Consider the following 20253-nt stretch of genomic DNA (forward strand, 5'->3'; position numbering starts at 1 on the left):
GTCTGCATGCAGGAGACAGCCCCCCACCCCGGGAACCAGCGGTAGCAGTCCATGTATATATATATATGCATGCAGGAGGGGCTTCTTCCTTCATAAAATCAAAGCTGAAAGTGAAAGAGGGGAAATCAAACCTGAAAGTGAGAGAGGGGAAGTGTTACACGGGAGAAGGAGAGAAAGAAGTGAGTTTAGTTGTATTAGTAAGGAGGGTATAGTAACTAGTAGTGAATAGTAGTGAGTTAAGTTTATGTGTGGAAATAATAAGAGTATTAGTTTAGAGGATTAGAAAAAAAATGGTACGTAATTATCTAGCCCCTGAAGAACATATTATCAACTATCTCGATCATCCCATTTATGTAAGTAAATAAATTTTTTTTTATGTATTTAAATTAAATTATTTTATTTTTTATGTATTTTTTTATGATACATATATATTTTGGTGCTAAAAATATTATTCTGTATATTTTTAAATATTTTAAGAATATAAAATTTTTTTCTATAAAATAATAATAATAATAATAATAATAATAATAATAATAATATATTTAGTAACTAAATTATATTATACTGTATTATTATTAAAGAATTTAGTAAGTAAATATTATAATAAATTAAATATGTAAAATGTATAAAAAATAATAATATATTATAACAGTATGAATTATTATCGTAAAGTATAATATATATTTATTATTATATTGTTTATAATATTATTATATGATATGATTATAATATTATATTATTTATAATATTATTATGTTATTTATAATATTATTATTTTTTTATGATATATATTATTTATTATATTATGTAGAATACATATATATATTATTATATAATTGTTACCGTATAATATATATTATTATAATATTATAAGCATTATTATTTAATTAATGTAACATGTAATTTTGTTAATGCAGCCTAACAGGAATTTGTTGGTGCGTAAACTGGATCCACCACAGACGTGGAATCCGATTGTGGAGAACCACTTGCGCGCCACGGGATTCTACCACGTCTCCAGAATTGGAGTCATAAGAGGATTTCACCCCATGTTAGCTGCTCTGGTTGAAAGGTGGAGGCCTGAAACCCATAGCTTTGTATTGCCAATCGGTGAGGTTACAGTGACATTAGAGGACGTTGCTCATATATTCGGGCTACCCATTGATGGAGAGCCTGTCAGTGGATGGACAGATAGTAGCAGCGAGTTTGTTCAAAATCAGGGCATAGCAATATTCGGTCGTGAGCCATCAGTCAGTCATAATGCGAAGTCCTATATAAAGTTGGCTTGGGTTCGACGTATTAGAGATGCAGAGCCGTTGAATACTGAGGAGTCCATCAGGAGATACGTCAGATGTCATATATTCTGTTTGTTAGGGTCGACCCTATTCACGGACAAGTCGACCGCATAAGCACATGCGAAGTATTTACCATTGCTTCGCGATTTCGAGCAGATCCATACTTACAGTTGGGGGTCAGCTTGTCTCGCTCATCTTTACAGAGCACTATGCCGTGCTTCACGATATGATACTAAGGAGATGGATGGCCCTCTGAATCTATTGTTTGTTTGGGCATGGGAGCGAATGCCGTTTCTTGCTCCCGTACCGAGACAAACCCTTCCACCCGCCCAGATACCAGTTGCCATGAGGTAATAAGTCTTATTTTAGTCTTGTGTTATATTCATGATGCATGTTTGACATATGCTGTTTTATTTAAATTTTTTCGATTAATAATGTGTCAGGTGGAGTCATTCGAAACGGACTACAGCGTGGTTATCCAAGACCGTAGAGACATTCAGGCATGACATAGACTACATGGAAGAGGTAATTAGTTATATTTTAGCTGTTCCGTTTTTCAATCCATTATTGTTAGGGTTCTAATATGCCAATAATACTGTGGTAGTTTGAGTGGCGGCCGTATCACGGATTGATCGTTCCGGACGAGTTATATCCCCATCTTGAGGTGTGTGACATCGTTGCTCCGTTGTTGTCATTCGAGTGTGTCGAGTGGCACCCTGCGGACAGAGTGATGCGTCAGTATGGATATGCACAACCTCCCCCGGGGGCAGTTAGAGATATTCCAGTTGATCAGCATTGCGTCGTTCTACGTGGAGTGTAGCTACATGACTGGACAGTTTTGCATGGGGCATGGATAGAGGAGTGGGCCAACAGGCGACACAGTCGACTGCGGGATCGGCACCCCCCTCCGACCTGGGATTTTTTCCCGACGGTAGAGTATCGGGATTGGTACGTACGCTCCTATGGACATCTGTTGAGATTGACGGCCTACGTTCCTCATCATCCACAGCCACCTGCCCCACAGCCACCTCCCCCACAGCATGCAGTGTTTGAGCCGATTCCTTATTATATACCACAGCCACCTGCCCCACAGCATGCAGTGTTTGAGCCGATTCCTTATTATATACCACAGCCACCGGCCTACAGTCATGCTCACTCTCAGGCCAGTCACCACTCTCAGCACTCTGAGCACACCCCCCACGCTCAGAGCAGCCACCATTCTCAGCACAGTGACCACGGTCCGTCCGGCCATCATGATGATCCCGTACTTACCATTCCTTCTGGTACAGATTGGTTTGACTTCTCCAGTGGCGGAGAGGCTGGTTTGGGTGGCTGGTCAGATTTCAGTGGTATCCCTTCACTGTCGGTGTCAGCTGATCCACGTAGGGCATTGGTAGATACGGCTCATGGTTTGCAGGGTCGTACTTCCGACCGCACGTCAGCGAGTGCATCATGTGATAGTGGTTTTATGCATCGTCAGTGGGCATACACAGTTGTTGACACGTTCAACCCTGGATCATCCGCTCCGACAGATGCAGGTGGTTCGGCCGCTCCTACAGATGCAGGTGGTTCGGCCGCTCCGACAGAGGCAGGTGGTTCGGGAGCTCCGGGGGTGGATGACTCAGTTCGAGGTCACCCATATGACCTACGGACGGAGCGAAATCCACCTGATAGGTATACTCCATCGCGGTTCAGTCTGGGCATTATGGGTAAGGGACTGAGGTACTTTGGTGGAAAGAAGTGAGCTTCGGTTTAGGTTATCTAGATTTTATTTTCAGAGTTAATTTAATGTAATTCGTGTTTAATGTTTGCTTTGCTAACTTATGTAACCTGAAGTTCCCTTTTCTGTATACTGTAATTCGTGTTTAATGTTTGCTTTGGTAACTTATGTAACCTGTAGTTCCATGTTTTGTATATTAACTTAAGAAAATCAGTTAATGACAATATTAAGCAGACAGTTAGATATCAATGGATAGACTTCATTTGAAAAAATACAAATAAAAAAGTACAAACACGAATGATAATACAAGCACTAACTGACGAAATGCAAACTAAAAAGTACAAACATGAGTAAACTAAACTACGAACCAGCACCACTAGGTCCAGCACGCTGCGGACACTTACTCCGACTATGACCCTGAGCCCCACAGAGACGGCATATCCGAGGACCACGCATGTCACGTGAGTCCATCTCATTCAGGTATCGGGTCAGTTTGGGCCTGCCTTTAGACGTCCGCCTCTGTGCGGGATTAGCGACCAATGTGGGTCCCTCATAAGCAGGCCATGACTCAGGATCTCCTAAGGGTGTGAACTCAAACCTATAAACCTTACGAACTTCCGTCATCTTGTACACATCATGCACATACAACTGCCAATCAAGACGCTGGTTAGCACAGCAAGCAATAACATGGCGACATGGTATTCGTTCAACCTGAAAGTGCCCACAGTCACACGTCCGTCGCGCTAGATCAACAACTAACACCTTTTCAGTAGTCGTTTCGCGCACCTCAAACACCTCATTTCTTCTATCAAAGCGGTGCACAACTATGTTCCCAGCCTGTTGCATACTTGCCTCTATCCGCTGTTGCGCAAATGCGGAGAACGTAAATCCAGCACGCTTGCGTTCGTGAGACTCCGCACTCTTCCGCGTAAAGAGTTCATTTAACCTATAATATGTTGCTCGTACCAGCGCCAACACAGATAGATTACGGGCACCCTTCAACACTGAGTTAATACACTCCACAAGGTTTGTTGTCATATGGCCCCATCGATGTCCTTCGTCGAATGCCAATACCCAATGTCTGAGTCCGATGGCATCGCACCACCTGGCATATGCCTCGCCTCGCTCTTCCAACCTCTTATAGTTGGTATTGTACTCCTCCACCGTTCTTGAATACCCTATATTGACAACAAGCTTCTGCAAGTGAGGGACTTTGAATGCCCTTAAGAAGTTACTGCCGATGTGTCTTATACAAAACATCCACCATGCTCTTGGAGGTTGCCAGTCACCACCGGAACGATTAACTGCTGCCCGTATTGACTCATGCCGGTCTGAGATCATACCCACACCGTCTTTTCTAACAACATACTCTCGCAGATTCCTGAGGAAGAAGTGCCACACATCAGCTGTCTCACCTTCCACCAAGGCAAAGGCGATAGGCACAATGTTCTGGTTCCCATCTTGTGCAACAGCGACTAGAAGTGTACCTTTGTATTTTCCGTATAGGTGTGTGCCGTCAACCTGAACCAGGGGTTTGCAATGCCTGAATGCCCTAATGCATGGATTGAAACTCCAAAATACACGATGAAGTATTTTTACACCTTGTGCCTCCTCGTTCCCGTTGTAGAGTGGTCGTGTTTCTATTTGGACAACTGAACCAGGAATCTTCTGCACCATGACCGAGAGCCACCACGGCAATGCTTGGTAGGATTCCTCCCAATCACCGAAAACGAGCGCAACTGACTTCTGCTTTGCCAACCAAGCCTTTCGATAACTGATGGTATAGTTGAACCTTGACTGGACTTCCGCAATTATAGATTTCACCTTGATGGACGGGTCCGACTCGACCAAGGGCCTTATAGCCTCAGCAACTGTATCTGAGTCCAACTTGGAATGATCTTGTGAAATCGTTCCGATGGTGCACGTGTGCCTACCGTTGTATCTGCGTATCTCCCAACAACCTTTTCTCCGTATCAAGCTGGCTCGGATAAGCCAGTCACATCCACGCCCGTACATCTTGCATTTTGCATAGAACGTCTGTGGCTCAGACTCAAACACATCATAGTCAACTCCTCTAGATATAGTGAAACTTCTAATTGCTGCAACGACCGACTTTCTAGAGCTGTATTCCATTCCAATTCGGAACTCTCCGTCCTCAGGATCAACAATACCTACAGAAAGCCGAAATCATCGTTTATTGCACACTCCAAGGTATAAAGTAACAAAAACTTCGTATTTAGTCAACACGTACCTCTGTTTGCATATTCCGGAAACTCGGGGGCATGCATGGCGTCGAGATCCAACTCACACATAAAAGGTGGAACGCCCATCGGTTGACTGCTCGAGGGACGAACCACTACATTCTCCACTGCTGCCTCAACTCCCACATCACCATCCTCATCTTCATCGCCGGCTTCATAAGTGGCTTCGAAGTCCTCTTCGCTGTCACTATTCATACCTTCGTACACTGCAGCTATATCATCATTTACATCTATATCATTTTGGACCGCTACTGCCTCTTCAGCTTCAAACTCAACGTACAACTCAATCTGTGGGTGTCTCATATAAGTCTGCCGGTGAATTTCAAACATATTCTGCATACTCGCCTCATCCGTGATCGGAATGGTATCAAACTGTATTAGGCCACCAAAAACCACAACCGGATTTCGGTACAGAATTCTGCTCACTCTCATTAACGTACCATTCTCCATGCTCTGACATAGCCCGTTCTGCAGCTCCATTAACGTCATCGTGCATGGAACCACAAACGAAAACGAATTTTGTGACACAAACCTCACTCCCTCATGAGTATTACGTATTATCTCACCATTACGATACACCACCAAATTTGCGGTGTCCTCCATTGCACCAACTACAACATCAAAGAATCCTCACAACACACTCAAATCTCACTCACTCAGTATGGAAAACACTATCGAGCTCTACCTTATATAGAGCTGTGAACTTACCACGCCCCCCACGTGGTTCACACTTGGACTAATCAGCTTCCGCCACGTCAGCACGCCACCGGCGTGCTGACGCAGCACGCCCCCCACGTGGTGCAGCAAACGGGCCAACCAGCTTCCGCCACGTCAGCACGCCCCCTGCGTGCTGACTCAGCACGCCCCCTGCGTGCTGCTTACGTGGCTCAATTAGAGCGTGCCACGTAGCCTCCACGCCCCCTGCGTGTTGAAGGCACCACGCCCCCTGCGTGTTACCTCTACATCTGACACGTCCACATATTTGTAATACACACTGTAAGTCCATTTTCTCATAATACACCAAAATATTTTCCATATTCTAATTAATGAACCAAATTTTGTACATAAAAATAAATAATTTATATTTATATTTATTAAAATTTATACATATAAATTAGTAAAATTTATTTGTTAAAGATAATTTAATATTTATATTGGTTAAATAATGACAAAAATATTAAAGAAAGTTTTTTGGTGTGGATTCAATATATTATTCATATGTGTGGATTTTAGGTGGAAGAGTTCACAATAAAATACGTGTGTGTGAGTTTAAGGTGTAAATGAAAAAGTAATCCGTTTTTTTTTTTGTATAACTTTTTTTTTAGATTTCTATAGGTGAGGTCTTTTTATTGGGTTGGTTTAAGAGGCTTGAATGGATGCATTTTTTTTTCATATATATTAAGATATATTTGCCTAAAAAACCTATGAGCAATGTTAGGGGCCAGCAACTTTTGTGATTGATAGCCATCAAATAGTCATCAATGATGATTTAATGGTGTGAGATTGGTGTGAGATTTCATCCAACGACTCACCTTTTTCTGCTGGTTACATGCTGGCCAAAATTCAACAAAACTGCTGGCCCCCTAGACTTTCCCAAAACCTATACCCAACTCAGAAAAGAAATGTTTTTAAAAAACAAAAAGAAGTTTAAAAAGATTTTATTCTGTGACAAAAAATAGAAATTAATGTTGATAAAAAGAAGTGAAAAAGGTCTCTCACACATATGGATAATATATTGAATCCACACCATAACTTTTTAAATATTAAAGATCGCTGACCCTAAAAAATTTCTTTCTTTCTTATGGGCTTAACTTTTTGAAGAATGGGGTTGAAATGATTTGTTACAATTTAAATCTAGGTTCAAATTGAAATTGAAATTGTACCTACAAAAGATGGCAATACAAGCCTGAATGTCACAAAGGATGGCGATCTGCTCCAACTTTTTCAACAACCCGGCACATCTCTTCTTAAATGTAGCTTTCGTTGAACTTATATCATCTATCAGTTGTAGTTTTACCCTCTTCTTTATTTTCAAAATTTCATCATCATTGTTGTTGTTGGCTTGGATCACTGCCATCTCATACTGCCTTGCTAGTTCTGCAAATGACACCCTCCTTTCTCAAAGAGTGGAAAACAGGTTAAGAAAGTTGTTATCCATCATGCAATGCTGCAAAAACTAACACAAACAGTGTGTGTATGTATTTATGTTTTTCATGGTAGTGTTCTTCCCATATTGATCTATTTATAGATGTAATAAATTATAATTTTCTCTTTCTTTCTTATTGGTATTAACAGTGTAAACCCCAATAATTAATAAATAATTAACTAATAAATTAATTATTAATTAAAAAAATTAGAAAATTAAATTTTATAGTTTAATGAAGTAGAAATAATTAAAATATGAGTTTTGACACTGATTTTAAAGATATTGGCCCAAAATCGGACTAACGGACCAAACCGGTTGAACTAGATTCGAACCGGACCCAAGACACATATATAAGGACCAATCTTTAGTCATCTTCATTTCGTTCATCATTCTTTAACCGAATGAGAGAGATTACCGTAAATCCCTAACCCTCACCATGTTAACTTCTGTCGCCCGTAACTTTCAATCCAGAATTTTGATTGACGAGCCGTCAGCGACTACGTATTTGTCTCAGAATTCTCTTCAATTCTATCGGAACAAAGTGGTAAGAAATTGGTGTTTCTCTTCTAGTTCTACCTCTTCCCAATTTCGTGATTTTAGGGGGTTTGAGTATTGAGAAATTAAATGATTTTGATGGTTTAGGTAAACTCTAGCAGCGGATAATCACTGAGTTTTGTCCAATAGATCTGTGGGTAAGGTAAAAAACTGTTAAACTCTTGTAAATCATTGAATTAGTGAACTCTATGATTATTATAGTGATATTGTGTAAAATACATTATGTTCTAGTTGATTTAAAGTTCAATTGGGCGGTTTGGAACGAAATCCCAGTAGTTAGGTTTGAAGAATTGACGTTTGGAGACTTGGAGCTTGTGAAAGGAGAGGTTTTTAAGTTGTTCCGAACTTAGAGAGAAATCGACTAAGATATGGTTTTAGTTTTTCGTAGTTAATGTTTAATGTCACGTGAAAACTTAGACTAGAAGACCTTAAGATAGGAATAACTGAATAAATTCTTGATGGATTGGGTATATGGTATGTGATGTGTGATTCAATTTTGTAAATGGTTTAATATTGGAGTTGGTTGGTTTTGAAAAAAGATTTAATATTAGAATTGATTTGATTTTGAAATAATTTGATATTAGGAATGATTTGAATAATTGAGAGGTGTTTGATTTGGGGGTTGGAACTCTTAAGGGGTGGCAAAAGTCCAAGTTTTAGAGGAGATGCTATTGAAATTTTTATGAAAATATGAGACTTCATTTGAAGTTGTTATTTAGAAAGATTTATATTTTTAAGGATTTTATAATTTGATTTTGAGTTATTAAGAAAAGAATTACATTTTGAGTTTGAATTAATTAGAAAGAATTAATTATGTTTGAGTTGGGATTTTTGGTAGACAGAATGAGAGGTATGAAGATTATGATTAAATTTGAATAAATATAATAAATGAGACATAGTTGAGGATGATTGATGACAAGTATGTCTGTGTTTTCTCTCTTATTGTAAGGGTTACAGGGCACCTAATACCTCTAATGGTGGCAGGGCACATAATCCCTCTAATGGTGACAGGGCACGTATTCCCTCTAATGGTATTGATGCGCAACAGAGAGACAGTGTCTGGGTTAGCTACCGGACATGTCGGGTTTGACTTTATAACCGACAAATGAGACTCATCAGCCATAGGACAAACATACATCATAGGCATATGCATGTTTTGTTTGAGTATGCATTAATTGGGCTTGCTTATGTGATTATTATGCTTATCTACTATATTTGCTACTTGATGTATCTATATTCTACTTGTGTTTGCTTTATCTGTATTATTTTTCTGTGCATCAGAGTTTTGGACGATTGGAGGAAGGCGGAAGTTAGGGCTTAAGTTAGAAAGGAATTAGAAATAAGAACCTTAGATAACCTACCCTGTTTATGGTTTTCCATTTATAAACTTTAAGTTTTAAACCTGAGTGTCGGAGTTCTAGGATCGCCTCTGACTTTTCCGGGACCTTATATATTATCTATGTGGGCACCTTTACCATACTGAGAACCTCCGGTTCTCATTCCATATATATTTTGTTGTTTTTCAGATGCAGGTCGAGAGGCACATCATTGAACGTCTGGAGACCCTCCTTACAAGCGAATAACTATCTTTTGGACTGTCATATTTTGTTTTAGGCTATGTATATATGTTTATAAAATCTCCACATGTATATTTTGTATTTTGTCCCTCCTAGAGGTTGACTTGGAGATACATGTGTTTATTTTGTAGTTTGAGTTTTATTTTGGGTTGTATATATATAAATATATAATTATATACTCTGGCCGGCCTTAACTTCGCAAGTCGAGTCTGGAGCTTGATATCTGTGTTTTGGAACTCTGATATGTACATTACGTTTTCCAGCTCTCATTGATCTTGTCCATTCTGCTTACGCTTATACGCACGAGTGTGATACGATTTTTTGTTTTCGCTTTTGATTAGCTTATTCTTCTAGGCTCCTTATTATAAAATTATTTTCAACTATATTTATTTAAGTCTTTTCTTTTAGAAGTCATAATACCTCGTCATCTCTGCTTTACGACTTAAGCGTAAGGCTCTGTGTGGTAGGGTATTACAAACAGCATAGTTGACAGAGCATTCTCCCTGATAATATTGTAAAATCTGAAAAATAAATGTTTTGTTCAGAAAATATACATATTTTGTGGGTTGGTATATTTTTCTTTTTGATTTTTAGAAGATGTTTTAATATTAGAGAAAAATTTAATAGTAAAAAAACCGTCCTGTATTTTTTTTAAGAATTGGGTTAATTTGTATTTAAAGTGTATAATAATATATTTTCTTATGTTTTTAAAATGTGCCTTTAAAACTCATGATAGTAAGATTTTTTTTTATGATTATACAAGAGGAGTGATATATGTATTTTTTTCTCTTTAAATTTAAAAGTGATTAGATGTTGCATAATTCAAATATTTAAAGTTACATGAAATTGGTTAAGGTACTAAATAGAAAGGCTAACTATGCATTCAGAAATTAACTGCCTTTGGATGAATGCAAATTGAACTTTTTCCAAAATCTTTTGTATCTTCTAGTTGTTAGTTGTTGGTTGACTTTTGATTATATAATTAGCAGTTTTGGGAGTGATTATTATATTCGCTGTCCAACAAAAAAAGACCTCATTTAATGAGTCTAGCATAGTATAAAACGTGAAATTTATAAAATTAATTATAGAAAAAATTATAGAAAAGCATTGAATGCAAAAATAAAGTGTTTTTCATTAGAAATAATTACATATAAAACAATTTTAAAAAAATTAATGCACATACAAAATATCAGTCTATAAATTAATTATTATATTTATGTATAAATATATATATAAGGGTAAAAAACCATAATAAGCCAACTGGCTCAAAAAATTACGTAAATACGCCAAAGCAAAAATCGTTTCAGCAATAAGCCAGATCGCATTTTTATATAATTCGAACCAGCTTGGTTCGAACTCTATTTGTTAGTAAATCGAACCAGCTGAGTTCGAATTACGGTTAATAAATCGAACCAGTCTGGTTCGAATTAAGAATGAAGGTAATTCGAACCAGGTTAGTTCGAATTATAGAGAGAGAAGGTTCCCATGTAATTCGAACCGGGTTGGTTCGAATTACACCAATCATAGTTCGAACCAGGCCGGTTCGAATTAGTGTGATACTGAGCTGTATATATATGGTTCCAAACGTGAATTAGTCTCATTAGAGGGAGTAGGATGGCTAGTGAGGAGAGTTTTGTGGTTTTGGTGCACCACAGAGGATCTGTTAATAGAAAAACTCGTTCCGGAGTAAAGTTCACAGATAAGAATCCGCTATGTATTGTCATAACATCTACGACGAGTTATGATGACCTTGTTAGCGCTGTACTAATGAAGCTCGGTCTGGAGGGTGTGAAGCGGGTAAAGAAGTTTTTCTATCGCATTCCAGTCACGGTGCTACAGAATACGGTGAAGTATGATTGCTTCACGATTAATAATGATGTGGACTTGCAAGTAATGTTTCTTTGTCGGCGGCAGTTTCCGGAGGTGAGGACACCGGAGTTGTTGGCACGGCTGGTTGATGTTGTATCCAGCTCCGGCGGTTCGAACAGGAATACGAACACTATAGCGAATCCAGCAGGTTCTAGTTCCCGGCCTGCCGTTGCTTCCTCGTCCGTCCCTGTGTACGAACCAGTGGTCCAACATGTCGCCTCCCCATCTTTCGCTGTTGACCTCAATGGCACCGAAGGCGACGAGGTAGTGGAAAGGGAAAATTTGCCTAACGCTTTAGTGGGAGTTGCACCTGTTGGCGTAGGAGACGGTTTTTTGGACGATGAAGAGGAGGATGACGTCAAGCCGGATATGATTGACGATGATAGCGCTGATGATATTGGAGCGACTGGGCCTGCATTGGAGGTAGGTGGTTCTAGCTCTGGCACACAGCAGTATCCACCACATTTTTCCTCGTTGGACTTGGACGCCATGAGACATGAGGGGGTTTTTGGGCATGCTGTTGGATTCGGAGCTAGAGATGCGGAAGGGAGTACTGGTCTGACAGAGTTCCAGGTTGGTCAGCAATTCCAGGATAAAGATGAGGCCCTTTTAAGTGTGAAGACTTACAGCATCCGGCGAGGGGTACAGTACAAGGTGGTGGAGTCCAATCACCGCCGGTATGTGGTCTCACACTAATTCGAACCGGCCTGGTTCGAACTATGATTGGTGTAATTCGAACCAACCCGGTTCGAATTACATGGGAACCTTCTCTCTCTATAATTCGAACCAACCTGGTTCGAATTACCTTCATTCTTAATTCGGACCAGGCTGGTTCGATTTATTAACCGTAATTCGAACTCAGCTGGTTCGATTTACTAACAAATAGAGTTCGAACCAAGCTGGTTCGAATTATATAAAAATGCGATCTGGCTTATTGCTGAAACGATTTTTGCTTTGGCGTATTTACGTAATTTTTTGAGCCAGTTGGCTTATTATGGTTTTTTACCCTATATATATATATATAATTAATCTAAAGAAACGCTTAACGAGACCAAGAAAGATATAATTTGAACTTTACTTCGTGGGTCCGTTCTATCTGTCTATATATTACTCATAATGGTATATACTTTAAATCTCTTAATAATAAATGAAAAGTTATTTATAAATAAGATTGAATTAGATTTTCTAAAAGATTGACATTAAGAAAACTATTTTTTTATATACGGTATCTTTTAACCTAATAGATTAAGGACTAATTCATCGGGGATCTAAACTTAACGTTGACTAATGGGTTGCTACTGTAGTGCCTGAAGCAGCTTTGGCACCATATTGTATGACTCTTTCCAATCCCTGTAGATCTGTGCAATTGCTTTCTTCTTCGCCATCCATACCTTTCTGTAGGAGGGTTTGAAGTGATAGCTCGCCCATACCACACCTTGCAACACCGAAATGCTGATGGAAGAGTTGGACTGTATCAATAGCAATATGATCCTGCAGATGAGACTGCTGTCTAACTGACGATGGTCTTGAGACATGGTGAGTTCTAAACAACTGTACACTCCACCAACCCTCCGAACCTCACTAACACAACAAAATAGTATTGGTTCAGTCATATCTCAAACCTACTTAATATATTGCACAAAAGTACTCAAAAGCACAATTAAAGTTGAACTTACCAGTATCCGAAGTTCTGTCGAAGGGCCACACAGAGGCTCCATTGACACCCATTTGCAGCTTGCCGGCACTGCACATGGTACTTTAATCGGTCCGATTCGATCACCCGGTACTCAACACTCCTGCAAATACTATAGTTCTTCACACCCTGTAGCACTGCATCTCGGCATTTGAACCTATGGCCGACCCGAAACTCTACCCCACTGTCCAAGTTGTAATCTTTTTCTCCTGTGTTAGAAAATGGAGTCCTCTCATGCATGGCGTCAAGATCCAGACTATGATAGTGACTTGGCACTGCCGATAGCGTCGGAATTGGGTGAGGTGGAGGTAAGACATGGTGTGCCACAGTCTGGGCGAGCGTCTCGGGTACAAACTCCTCTTCATCGCCCCTTTCGGAAGAATCACTGTTGGCACTATTCGCCATGTATTCTTCGTTTAACTCCTCGTCGCCCTCCTCCGCCTCGTCAACTGGAATGGCGAGATGGATCGGTGGTGGTGCAAGAGGTCGATCGTCCTGGACATTGGTCGAATGTACAGAACCACCACCACCAATATCTCCAACTTTGGCGTAAAGCTCCATCACCTGTTCCGCCATGATCCTCCCATGGATGTCGAACATGAGTCGAACATGCTCGTCCCCTAAAAGGCGAAATTGTCGAAACCGGAAAACTCTATTACCCATATTTGCTAGCAACTTATACCCTATCCTTCTGACCTCCCTCGCTTCTATACCACCGAAGTTGCTCAATATCAAACTCTTCAACTCTGACAACATACTTACACGTTGAGTGCGCAACAGTATCGAATTCTCACACTCAAATGTCACCCCGTTGTCATTATTTCTCATACGACAATTGGGATAAACACACACAAGTACACAACTATGTATACGCTGTTACTGGCCATTGTTGCATTATTTTTGTGAGAAAAATGAGATAGAAAAAGATATGAAATGTGTGTGAAGAATGTCAAAGATTACACATCTCGTTTACAGTGTAAACGATATAAGAGAGGAATATTTATTTCGGTAAATATTTTTAAATTATTTATTTCAGTAATTATTATAATTATTTGTTGAGTTAAGAAATTAACTAAATTAATTTGATGATGATAAATATTATTTTTAGTGGGTTAAACACTCAATTAGTTTTTTAATTGTGCTTGATAAAGTGTTGCAGGCTAAAGAAAGAATATTGCAGCAGCCCAAATAGGAAGAAAAATCAAATCAGAAACAAAGTGGGCTACAAAGCACTAAAAGTCTAAGGTTGTTAAGCAATAGATTTTGTTGGGTTGAATGAAAATATATCTAACCCAAGTCCAAGTTGACTCCATCAAGCTTCTCATCTAAGATTGAAGACTTCCCTCTCTCTACTTGCTTCGGTCAGCATCAGAACAAAAGAGAAAAAGAGAGATTTGCTCTTCTTGTACTTTCATCAAAAAAGAAAGAGAGAGAAAGGTAAATCACAAAAAGCTAATGTCTAATCACCCTAATCAAAGCAAGCTAAGCTATGTCAGAGATGGTCATGCCATGACTCACATCTTAAAAAAAGGGTTAGCTACAAAGAAGAAAGAAGAAGAAATTAGAAGTCAGGGCAAAATCAGATCTTAGATAAATCAGAAAGATCTTTCCATTATTGGTACCCTAAAGTAACTTGCTGAAGCTTCCTTTTTCCTCATATCCATTTCTGGTAAAATGAAAAAAATGGATGTTATGGAGTTTTGTTGTGGATCAACAGTCAAGAAAGGAACTTGGAGCCAAAGCAAAAATAAATGGTTCATATCTTTGAAGATATTGAAAAAAGGATGAAAGAGAAGATAAAAGGTATGAATGCATGAAATATGAAATCTTTGCTACAATCTCATCTCTCTTTTGCGTAGCTGTTGCTCTGTTTTTGTGAGAAGAAGAAGTCAACTGTGTAAAGCAAGCCTATGGTATGAAAAATTGAAATAATACAAATAGAAAAATCACTTCAGTTTGAAGTAAGGAGAGAAAACCAGAGTTTGGTAAGTGTGTTCTGTGAAGAGATCCCTAAAGAAGTTCCTCTACTTGGATAGTGCTTTCTTTTAAAGAAGCATTCGGCCAAAATGAAGAACCAACTCAGAGACGTGCAAGTCTGGTTTATCACATAGCAAAGAGGTTGTTGATGAAGTCAATCTCATTCATGTTTTACAAATTGTAATTCTCCTTTTTAATGTTTATCTTTCTGTAATTTCTTGAGTGAAAAGGCATAATGAGAGAGTTCAAGTAAAAGCCATGAGTGGAAAAAGGCTGAGTGATACACTTGAGAGAAAAGCCTAGAGTTATTTTCAGATTTCTTTAGGTAAGTTTGTGTCTTGTATCCAGTACCAGTGAGGTACCCCTTTCTTAGTTGGGTGAGCACTAAGAGTGAAGAGTTAGATATTAGCATAGCCAATATCAAGTTAGGTTAGAACTTGAGTGTGAAAGGATTGTGTCAATCCTGTGGAATTGGTGTATGTAATACATTTAACTATAGTGGAAATTCCTCCATTGTTATGGAGGAGACTGGATGTAGGTTGCATAGCACAAGGCAACCGAATCAAGATACATGCTGGTGTTAGCTTCTCTCTTCTCAGCAATGTTCTGTTTTCTAATATTCATGAGACAAAAATAAATTGTCTCATAAATTTTCGCTGCTGAGTTCAAACAGAATCAGAATTCAAAGTTTGCATTAAAGGATCATTTCAATAACTTAAAAGAAAGACATAGATTCAACTCCCATTCTCTAAGCCAACCACAACCTTCATTATTTTATTTATTAAAATAAAAAATTTGATAAGAATTAAAATGAAACAAAAAACTGAAAAAGAAATTAAAGAATGAATTTGATGGGTGGACGTGGACCACACATCAGAGTCAGATGGATTTGGCTTCAAAGTCAAAGTCAAAGTTTACCACCAGTAATCAAGCATCCTGTCTCATACCGTCCGATGCAAATCGGACGGCTAATATTCACTTAAAAAGAGTGGGCTGAGACTCACGTGAGACTGGAAAACGAAAAGCTGAGAAGATAGTAGTGAAGTACACTGTACAAAGTACACACCTCTGTTGTTCTTCCCTTTTCCCTTTTATACGAGGAAAGCCATTTCACCTCTCGCTTTGACATGTTAAGTTGAGTGAGTTCGTCTCTTAATTCAGCAGAGTATTGTAAGTGCAGGTGCTTTCTCCCGAATCCTTTTTCTCCTTCATAGGTTTCATCCATCATGTTGCTTTGATTATTTATTATCTTGCTGCCTCTTTCAATTCGCTTCATTTTCCCATCCAGAAAGAAAAATAAAAGTACTGATGCTTTTTTTTTAATCTCTCTCTGGATTTATGCTTCTTTGTGGTTGGCAAATATGATCTTCTTGTTATGGTCCTCAAGATGTGATTGATTGTATGCCTTTCTATATAAAGCCGGATTAACGACCACAAAAAAAAAAAAGGATTCAGAGTTCTTTATGAACTATTAAAACTCAAGTTGATTCTTCTGAATTTTGTTTTGGTTGCAACAAATCATGATTATGTAGATTGACAGGCTCTCTTTTATTCCCTTTTGTGTTTCGCTTTTTTATTTAATGTTTTTTGAGTACTTATGAAGCAGCTATTGTCTGCAGAAGTTCTATATGGCTAACGACGAAGATTCAAGTTCAAGGAACTCAGGTTTCTCTCATGCTAAGCTCAATGAGAGAATTCTTTCTTCGCTCTCACGGAGAACTGTTGCTGCCCATCCCTGGCATGACTTGGAGATTGGTACATATTATTGTGCTTCAACAATTTCTCTTTAGTTTCAATAATTGAGGTGTGGGATTACCGAAGAGCATTATTGTACTGTAGCGGTATCTAACTGAAAATTCACAAATGTTTCTGTATGTCCAGGCCCAGGAGCTCCGGTAGTTTTCAACTGTGTAAGTTTTGAAGTCTTCCATAACTTAAATTGAGAAAGCTTTTTATTTTCTCTCTTGAATCAATTGAATAGTTTATCTCTATTTTTATGGCTTTCCTATATATGGCTATCTCCTAGCACTACTGTTACATTTATGATCATAGATTACTCTACGGCTCTACCAAACTCTCGATGCTACTGTGTTTTCTAAGCAAAATAAATGGATTTCCATGACAGGTGGTTGAAATTGGCAAAGGTAGCAAGGTTAAGTATGAGCTGGACAAGGCAAGTGGACTTATAAAGGTGTGGTTCCCATCTTTCATTGCTTAAATTGTTCCACCGTACGTGTTGTTTCCAATTCAGCACTTTTAGTTTGTGGTTGTTCATGTTCTTTTTAGTATATCATGCAATCATTTGCCGCCTTACTGTACATAGTTACTTAGCAAGTGCTTGTCAAAAAGGGATACTTAGAAAGTGCTGTTGTATATGATTGATTTTTTCCATGGATATACCAAAGCATAACTAATTCATCAGTTGAATATCACAGGTTGATCGTGTTCTTTACTCGTCAGTTGTATACCCACACAACTATGGTTTTATCCCAAGGACCATTTGTGAAGACAGCGATCCAATGGACGTTCTGATTCTGATGCAGGTAGTAATGCTTAACTTTTTTGTTCTATATATATTTAACAGAAAAATGTCTGTTTTCAGCCAAGATTTGAACTGGACTAAATTTGAAACTTACGCTTTGTAAAGGAGCCTGTGCTACCTGGTTCCTTCCTGCGCGCTCGTGCCATTGGATTGATGCCCATGATTGACCAGGTGAAAGTTACCTCCTTCTTGCCTGCAAACTAATAATTTGCTTTGTTTTTGTAGTCTTTACTGTTTGTTTGGCCGATTAGCTGATTGGTTGCTTCTCATCTAGTGAATTGAACATAAAGTCTAAGTGGTTGTCCTTTTTTTTTATGTCCTTATGACCTCTGTATGGTGAAAACATTGCCTTACCTTGTATATTTGATGTAACATGATGAAATATTTTTCCATTAACCTTTCTAATCCCATAGCTTTATCATGGGAGTGGTATATGATTGAATTAGTGCTCATTTCATCGTAACAACAAAAAATAATTGAGATATACAATGAAAATTGTTTAATATCATATTAGTGAGCCTCAGCATGATTAGAGTGATCCTATTAAGACTATACATCAGATATTGTGGTTAACGAGCTGCCGATAACTTTTGCTCATTTTATTTATGACTCACATTTGGCTTTCATTAGTGTACAAATTTGAAAAATATCTTGTTTCCAATAAAGGGGAACATTTGGAGAAAAGATTTTAATGCTTATTAACGATTTTTTTGGCAGGGCGAAAAGGATGACAAGATTATAGCAGTTTGTGCAGATGACCCAGAGTTTCGCCATTTTACAGACATCAAGCAACTCGCTCCACATAGGCTGGCTGAAATCAGAAGATTCTTTGAGGACTGTATCCTGTTATTTACATTCAGGATATAATTATGCATGCCATTCATTCTATAGCTATTCATAATATTTTCTGGGTGCCATTGGATAAAGTCTCCCCTATGTTTCTACAATCCATAAAATTCCTCCTTTCAATGTTATCATACCACATACCCAAGTTAGCTGTAAATCCTTAGAGTGCCTTGTCAGACAAGAAGAATGAGAACAAAAAAGTTGATGTTGAAGACTTTCTCCCAGCTGAAAATGCCATTGACGCCATCAAGTACTCCATGTGAGCTATTTCCTTTTGCAATACTACGATTTCCTTCGTCTTCATATTCTTGTTGTGTATCTGGTGTTTGATTCTTGTCACCAATGTTTAATGATGCTTGATTTATTCTAGCTAAGCAGATTTTTTCCCCTTCTTTTTGGTAGGGATCTTTATGCTGCTTACATTGTTGAGAGCTTAAGACAGTGACTTTCTTGGGAAACTGACCGGCTGATTACAATGATATCTGAAATACATTCTAGTATCTACTATGCAAAATGCGAATGAGGGTCCTCAAACATTCTGATCTCTCTGTAATTTTTGTTGTCGCATTTGTGCTGCTCTTACGCCACTAGTGCAACTTTCCATGTCTAAAATCTAATTTTTCTGATATTATATGGTTGCGGTTATACTGCTACCAAATAATGAGCTCATGGGTCATGTCCCTTATTATAGCCCTGTATTCTGCTGTCGTGGATATTGTTGTTTTCACCACGCATCACGCGCTCATGCGAAGTTGCCAATGAATGAATCTACGTCTTGGCTACTGGCTAGTTCATCCAAATGTTTACTACAAATGGAACTTACTACTAGTCTACTAGCAATAAGTAATTTATTTTAATTATTAATTAATTAATTACACAGTTTCTAGATTTTAGAAAGCGCGATTGACTTGTTCACTTGGGTAGTGTTTGTTTTCAGAGATTGGAATTGGGATTGAAAAATTGTGTTTGATGATACAATTTCAATTCTAAGACATAAAATTTCAATTTCTTTTGTACCTCTAAAAAATGGAGACACAAAAGACTGAAATTTTAGAAATTGGAGAGTGAAACTTTAACATTTTCTTTAATAACTAAGGATGTTTAAAAAATATTCTCATTTCATATCTATAATTATTTTAAATCAAATAAAATATTAAGACATAATTCTGTCTTTCAGTTCTAAATGTGGAGAGATTCGCTTCTTTTTTCTGAGCACACATACACTCTACACAAGTACACATAGTATGAGTTCCTATTCGATTGATTAGGTTAAAACCCCAATTTTCTATTAAAAAGCTTCATGATTTGCCACAACCAAAGCCTCACCTGTGAGTATTTGCTTTACTTGAATTAGTGGTTTAATGGCCGTACTAATATCATTATTAATTCAGTTTTTTTATTTATTAAACATGTAGATTAATAAAAAATGTGAGACTAATCTAAATGATAGTATTTTATCGGCAGCAGTATTTTGGTCCGCAATTTTGGACGATTTTTTAGCCAAATTCTAATTTAGTTGTTAATATTTTAAACATTATTTTAGTCCCAACAAATTTTAAATGAATTTAATATTATCCCATTATTAAAATTGACACAAATAACTAAAGTTGTAAAAACTGAATCGGTCAGTAAATTAGTCAAGTGATTGATTTAAAGCATAGAATTTGATGGTCTCAAAACGTTTGGACCATTAAATGGTCCCATAACAAAACACGTTTTTTTAGTTTTTTAATAACTGCTAAATAGTTTTTATTTAATTTTAATTACAAATTAAT

At 38.0% G+C, this 20253-nt stretch overlaps 3 protein-coding genes across 6 annotated transcripts; 2 read left to right on the plus strand and 1 right to left on the minus strand.

Annotated features, from left to right (window-relative positions):
- Positions 1-290: 290 nt before the first annotated feature.
- On the plus strand, positions 291-2112 carry LOC140184812 (serine/threonine-protein phosphatase 7 long form homolog). The gene is made up of 5 exons (XM_072237991.1): positions 291-353; positions 918-1343; positions 1449-1642; positions 1736-1817; positions 1897-2112. The coding sequence occupies exons 1-5, from the start codon at positions 291-293 to the stop codon at positions 2110-2112; spliced, it is 981 nt and encodes a 326-aa protein (XP_072094092.1).
- Positions 2113-3372: 1260 nt separating this feature from the next.
- Positions 3373-5876, minus strand: LOC112803259 (uncharacterized). The gene is made up of 2 exons (XM_025846768.1): positions 5264-5876; positions 3373-5183 (listed from the first exon to the last, which is right to left on the minus strand). Exons 1-2 carry the CDS (start codon positions 5874-5876, stop codon positions 3373-3375), a joined length of 2424 nt encoding a protein of 807 aa, XP_025702553.1.
- A 10077-nt stretch (positions 5877-15953) lies between these two features.
- Positions 15954-19260, plus strand: LOC112800737 (soluble inorganic pyrophosphatase). Of its 4 annotated transcripts, none has more exons than XM_025843117.3 (9): positions 15954-16270; positions 16710-16845; positions 16972-17000; positions 17216-17281; positions 17526-17633; positions 17738-17803; positions 18350-18470; positions 18656-18737; positions 18881-19260. In XM_025843117.3, the coding sequence occupies exons 2-9, from the start codon at positions 16719-16721 to the stop codon at positions 18921-18923; spliced, it is 642 nt and encodes a 213-aa protein (XP_025698902.1). In that variant the 5' UTR covers positions 15954-16270; positions 16710-16718; the 3' UTR covers positions 18924-19260. The 4 variants fall into 4 exon arrangements, with proteins under 4 accessions (XP_025698902.1, XP_025698903.1, XP_072092786.1 ...); XM_025843118.3 differs by having other exon boundaries at positions 16016-16260; XM_072236685.1 differs by having other exon boundaries at positions 16118-16260; positions 16713-16845.
- Positions 19261-20253: the final 993 nt, after the last annotated feature.

The sequence above is a fragment of the Arachis hypogaea genome, chromosome 5, assembly GCF_003086295.3.
Source record: "Arachis hypogaea cultivar Tifrunner chromosome 5, arahy.Tifrunner.gnm2.J5K5, whole genome shotgun sequence".
Classification (NCBI taxonomy): domain Eukaryota; kingdom Viridiplantae; phylum Streptophyta; class Magnoliopsida; order Fabales; family Fabaceae; genus Arachis; species Arachis hypogaea.